Source organism: Gastrolobium bilobum, unplaced genomic scaffold (assembly GCF_033153095.1).
Source record: "Gastrolobium bilobum isolate Gb01-03AN ecotype WA unplaced genomic scaffold, APGP_CSIRO_Gbil_v1 utg35077, whole genome shotgun sequence".
NCBI classification, from domain to species: Eukaryota; Viridiplantae; Streptophyta; class Magnoliopsida; order Fabales; family Fabaceae; genus Gastrolobium; species Gastrolobium bilobum.
The window spans coordinates 148,625-153,928 of NW_026895351.1; the positions used below are offsets into that span (position 1 = coordinate 148,625).

The 5,304-nt window shown below is 41.8% G+C and overlaps 1 protein-coding gene and 1 non-coding gene across 2 annotated transcripts; one reads left to right on the forward strand and one right to left on the reverse strand.

Moving 5' to 3' along the window:
* Window positions 1-107, reverse strand: LOC133306796 (small nucleolar RNA R71). The gene has a single exon (XR_009750955.1). It is a non-coding gene; the product is annotated as a small nucleolar RNA R71 (small nucleolar RNA).
* A 37-nt stretch (window positions 108-144) lies between these two features.
* On the forward strand, window positions 145-4,854 carry LOC133306758 (uncharacterized). The gene is made up of 3 exons (XM_061507138.1): window positions 145-978; window positions 1,282-2,331; window positions 2,803-4,854. The coding sequence occupies exons 1-3, from the start codon at window positions 145-147 to the stop codon at window positions 4,852-4,854; spliced, it is 3,936 nt and encodes a 1,311-aa protein (XP_061363122.1).
* The last annotated feature ends 450 nt before the right edge of the window (window positions 4,855-5,304 follow it).

Genomic DNA, 5,304 nt, shown 5'->3' on the forward strand with positions numbered 1-5,304 from the left:
AAGCTCAAGGCGGATATCACTTCTTTTGAACAAAAAGAAAGTGAATCTCTATACGAAGCATGGGAAAGATTCAAAGGACTGCTCAGGAAGTGTCCCCAACATGGCATTGAAGCCTGGGAGCAAGCGAAAACCTTCTTCCAAGGGATGACGCCGAACACAAGAACAGTGGTGAATGCTGCATCAGGAGGGTCCTTGAAGACAAAAACTCCAGAGGAAGCCTTGGAATTACTAGAGTCTCTAGCCTCTCAGGAGTATGATAATGCTCCCGCACCACAGAGAAGAGCGGGGATTATGAAGCTTGATGGCTATGATGCCATCTTGGCCCAGAATGATCAGATCCTACAGTCCAATAAGAAACAGCAACAACAACTAGATGCTCTCACAAAGCAATTTTCTGATTTTCAAGTTTCTTCTAATACTTCAGTAGCTCATGTTAATACTTTTTCTATTGTTTGTGATATTTGCGCAGGTGCTCATACTACTGATGACTGCAAGGCACCCGAAACTGCAGATGTTAATGGAATTTGGCATGATCAGAAAGTTCCATATAATCCAGGGAGGAACCAATACGGCAATAACCAGAATCAAGGGTGGAGAAATAAAAATCAACATCCAGGATTCAGTTATAGCTCGAATCATCAGCTAAATCCTCCTATGCCAGCACCACAGCAACCTCCACAACAATCAGAGTGGGAGAAAGCCTTTGCACAACTATCCAAGACCACATCAGACTACGTTCAAAGTACCAATGCATTCAGGGAAGACACTTCAACCTTTATGCAGGAGACCAGGGCCTCATTCCGGAATCAAGAAGCCTCTATCCGGAATCTTGAAACCCAGATCGGTCAATTGTCAAGGCAGTTCAATGAAAGAACCCAAGGCACTTTCCCGAGTAATACAGACGTTAATCCAAACGCACACTGCAAGGCCATTACCACTAGAAGTGGCATTGTAATTGAACCTGTGATTAAGCCTTCAGTAGAGAAAAAGAAAGTTGAGGGACCTGCCATTGAAGAAGAAAAAGAGAAAGAAGTTGACAAAGAGCCTACTGCAGAGAAAGCTGTTCCAGAAAAGAAAGAGTTCAAATGGGAGAAAAAGAAAGCTCAAGAAAGACAAGAAAAGCCATTGGAGCTCTCACCTTATGCAAGAATTCCATATCCGCAGAGGTTCAGAGAGGAAATCAAAAAGCAGCAGTATTCGAAGTTCCTTGACATCTTCAAAAAGCTACAAATCAATATTCCATTTGCTGAAGCCTTGGAGAACATGCCGAATTACGCAAAGTTCATGAAAGATCTCTTATCGAAGAAACGTAAACTGAAAGAATGTGAAACGGTTACGTTGACGGAAGAGTGTAGTGCTATAATTCAGAAAAAGTTGCCTCCAAAACTTGAAGATCCTGGAAGTTTCAGCATTCCCATAGAAATTGGCAACATTGATGTGGGAAAGGCGTTATGTGACTTGGGAGCTAGTATTAACCTTATGCCATTATCCATCTGCAAGGCTCTGGGGATTCATGAATTAAAGCCGACCAAAGTTTCACTGCAGCTAGCAGACAGATCTACCAGAAGGCCAGATGGAGTTATTGAAGATGTCTTGGTGAAGATTGATAAGTTCATATTCCCTGCAGACTTTGTCATCTTAGACATGCAAGAGGATGCTGAAATTCCCTTACTGTTGGGAAGGCCCTTTTTAGCCACTGCAAGGGCTATGATTGATGTGGAGCAGGGTAAGCTGATGTTGCGGGTTAATGATGAAACCGTAACTATTGATGTTCTTGAATCTATGAAACATCCTTCCGACGGAGGAGATTGCTTCAAGATTGATGTGATCAATGATGCAGTGCTAGATACAGTTGATGAAATACTCCAACCACTGATGGAATTGGAGTCATTAGAAGAAGATCTACTGCACAATACGACTGAAGCAACAGAAGGAGAACAAGAGGTTGAAAAGCTAGAAGAGAAAGTTGATGATATCATTCCAGGTGCACCAAAGGTTGAATTGAAAGAACTTCCTCCCACTTTGAAATATGCATTTCTTGGAGAAAGCAAGACATACCCGGTGATCATCAACATAAATTTATCAACCGCCGAAGAAGAAAAATTATTGAAGGTGTTGAGAGAGCACAGAACAGCTATAGGATGGTCTATTACAGACTTGAAAGGAATAAACCCATCTTTTTGCACTCATAAAATATTGATGGAGAATGAGGTGAAGCCAGTCAGACAACCACAGAGGAGATTGAATCCAACTATGAAAGAAGTTGTGAGAAAAGAAGTCGTGAAGCTCTTGGATGCTGGTATGATTTATCCAATCTCTGATAGTGCATGGGTGAGTCCGGTACAAACAGTTCCAAAGAAAGGTGGGATCACAGTGGTACGTAATGAAAACAATGAGTTGATTCCTACAAGAACTATTACCGGCTGGAGAATGTGCGTCGACTACAGGAGACTTAATGCCGCTACAAGAAAAGATCATTTCCCTCTACCATTCTTAGATCAAATGTTGGAGAGGCTAGCGGGACATTCATTTTATTGTTTCCTTGACGGCTATTCCGGATACAATCAGATAGCGGTTGCTCCAGAAGATCAAGAGAAGACAGCCTTCACCTGTCCCTACGGTGTGTTTGCCTACAGACGTATGCCCTTCGGGTTATGCAATGCACCCGCCACTTTTCAAAGGTGTATGCTATCCATATTTTCTGATATGATTGAAAATTTTATTGAAATATTTATGGATGATTTTTCTGTCTTCGGTTCATCTTTTGATGTTTGCCTCACTAACTTAGCTTGTGTTTTGCAGAGATGCCAAGAGAGTAATTTAGTACTCAACTGGGAAAAATGCCACTTTATGGTAAGAGATGGAATAGTCTTAGGCCATAAAATCTCAGAGAAGGGGATTGAAGTTGATAGAGCAAAGATCTCACTTATAGAAAAACTTCCCCCTCCCTCTAATGTGCGTGGTGTGCGTAGCTTTCTTGGACATGCAGGTTTCTATCGGCGTTTCATCAGAGATTTCTCAAAGATAGCCAAACCCCTCTGCAAATTATTGGCCAAAGAAGAAGAGTTCAACTTTGACAATGATTGTTTGATTTCTTTTAATCTTTTGAAAGAAAAATTGACTACCGCACCTATTATCACTTCACCGAATTTTGAATTACCTTTTGAATTAATGTGTGATGCTAGTGATTATGCTATAGGTGCAGTCTTAGGTCAAAGAAAAGATAAACTCTTGCATGTTATATATTATGCTAGTAAAATTCTAAATGAAGCACAATTAAATTATACTACTACTGAGAAAGAATTACTAGCTGTTATATATGCTTTTGATAAATTTAGAACCTATTTGCTAGGATCTAAAGTTATTGTGTATACTGACCATGCTGCCTTGAAATACTTATTGACTAAACAGGATGCTAAGCCAAGACTACTTAGGTGGATGCTTCTACTTCAAGAATTTGAGATAGAAATCAGAGAAAAGAAGGGAGTAGAGAACCGGGTAGCTGATCATCTCTCTAGACTTCAAGAGAAAGAACTTCAAGATAGTTCAGAATTGATAATCCGAGATGAGTTTCCAGATGAGCAAGTTCTCTCAGTCAGCACACTGCCATGGTTTATGAATGAGCAAGCTCTTGCAGTAGACACCGCACCATGGTTTGCAGACTTTGCAAATTTCAAAGCAGCTGGGACAATTCCTAAAGATTTTTCGTGGCAACAACGGAAAAAGTTTCTCCGCGATGTGAAAAGATACTTGTGGGATGAACCATTCCTATTCTACACATGTTCTGACGGAGTCATTAGAAGATGCATCCCTGAAGAAGAGATGAAAGATGTTCTATGGCACTGTCACGGTTCAGAATACGGAGGCCACTTCGCGGGAGAAAGGACGGCTGCAAAGGTTCTTATGAGCGGATTCTATTGGCCCACTCTATATAAAGATGCCAGAAAATTCGTGGAATCTTGTGATCGTTGCCAAAGAACGGGGAACATATCAAAAAGACATGAAATGCCACTAAACAACATCATGGAAGTTGAAATCTTCGACGTTTGGGGCATTGACTTCATGGGGCCTTTCCCCACTTCATACGGGAATAAATATATATTGGTGGCGGTGGATTACGTCTCTAAATGGGTGGAAGCGGTTGCTTTGCCTACCAATGATTCTAGAGTCGTGATCAACTTCATTAAGAAAAACATCTTTGTGAGGTATGGAGTACCAAGAGCAATGATCAGCGACGGAGGCACACATTTCTGCAACAGACAAGTTGAATATGTGCTCGCAAAATACAGTGTCAGACACCGCATTGCCACACCATATCATCCACAAACCAGTGGGCAAGTGGAAATATCAAACCGGGAACTAAAGCGTATTCTTGAGAAAACAGTAGGAAGCTCCCGGAAAGATTGGGCCCGCAAGCTAGATGATGCACTATGGGCATACCGGACCGCTTTCAAGACACCCATTGGCATGTCTCCGTTTCAAATGTTGTTCGGGAAAGCTTGTCACTTGCCGGTAGAGATGGAACACAAGGCTTTGTGGGCTGTCAAGTTCTTAAACTTTGATACAAAAGCGGCAAGTGAAAAGAGGTTGTTACAACTGGATGAGTTAGACGAATTCAGATTATCAGCGTATGAAAGTGCCAGCCTCTACAAAGAGAAAACCAAGAAGTGGCATGACAGAAAAATATTGGGCAGAGACTTCAAGGTTGGACAACAAGTTCTGCTGTTTAATTCACGGTTGAGACTCTTTCCGGGAAAGCTCAAGTCTAGATGGTCAGGACCGTTTCTGGTGAAAGAAATACGTCCTTATGGTACAGTGGAATTTAGTCTTAAAAATATGAGGTGGATGAGATGAACGTGCAGGTCTAAGTGGGAATAAAGCATACACAGGTACGCGAGTCTTATTTAATTAATCGTTGTGTATGATATATGCATAAGGGTGCAGTTGAGGTAAGGAAGAGATAGAGGAAAGAAGAAAAATATCTCAAGTATAAAGAGGCTTAAACCCAAAAATGATAAATCCTATCGGCCTCAGCGCGCTAAAGCTCCATGTATCGCTCTTAAGCGCGCTCCACGAAGAAACACCATTTGCTTCTCGCCTCTCCGCGCTTAAGCGCAGGAGAGGCAAAAGTGAAGCGCGCTCCTCGAGCTTCAAACTCCAATCCCAGGGCGCGCTTAAGCCCTCAAATGGAGGCTTAAGCGCGCTAATTGAAGAAAAATAAGCCATTTGCCACTGCCTCTCCGCGCCTAAGCGGATGAATGTCAAGAACATACAATTCTTGATTTCTTTATTTCGGGTATAGTT

Excerpts from the sequence above, each read along its gene's own strand:
- LOC133306758 (XM_061507138.1), top strand. The coding sequence starts at position 145 with ATGACGCCGAACACAAGAACAGTGGTGAATGCTGCATCAGGAGGGTCC. Across the intron at positions 979-1,281 it reads AACCTGTGATTAAGCCTTCA|TTCATGAAAGATCTCTTATC; the intron begins GTAGAGAAAAAG and ends AATTACGCAAAG. Across the intron at positions 2,332-2,802 it reads CAATCTCTGATAGTGCATGG|AGATGCCAAGAGAGTAATTT; the intron begins GTGAGTCCGGTA and ends TGTGTTTTGCAG.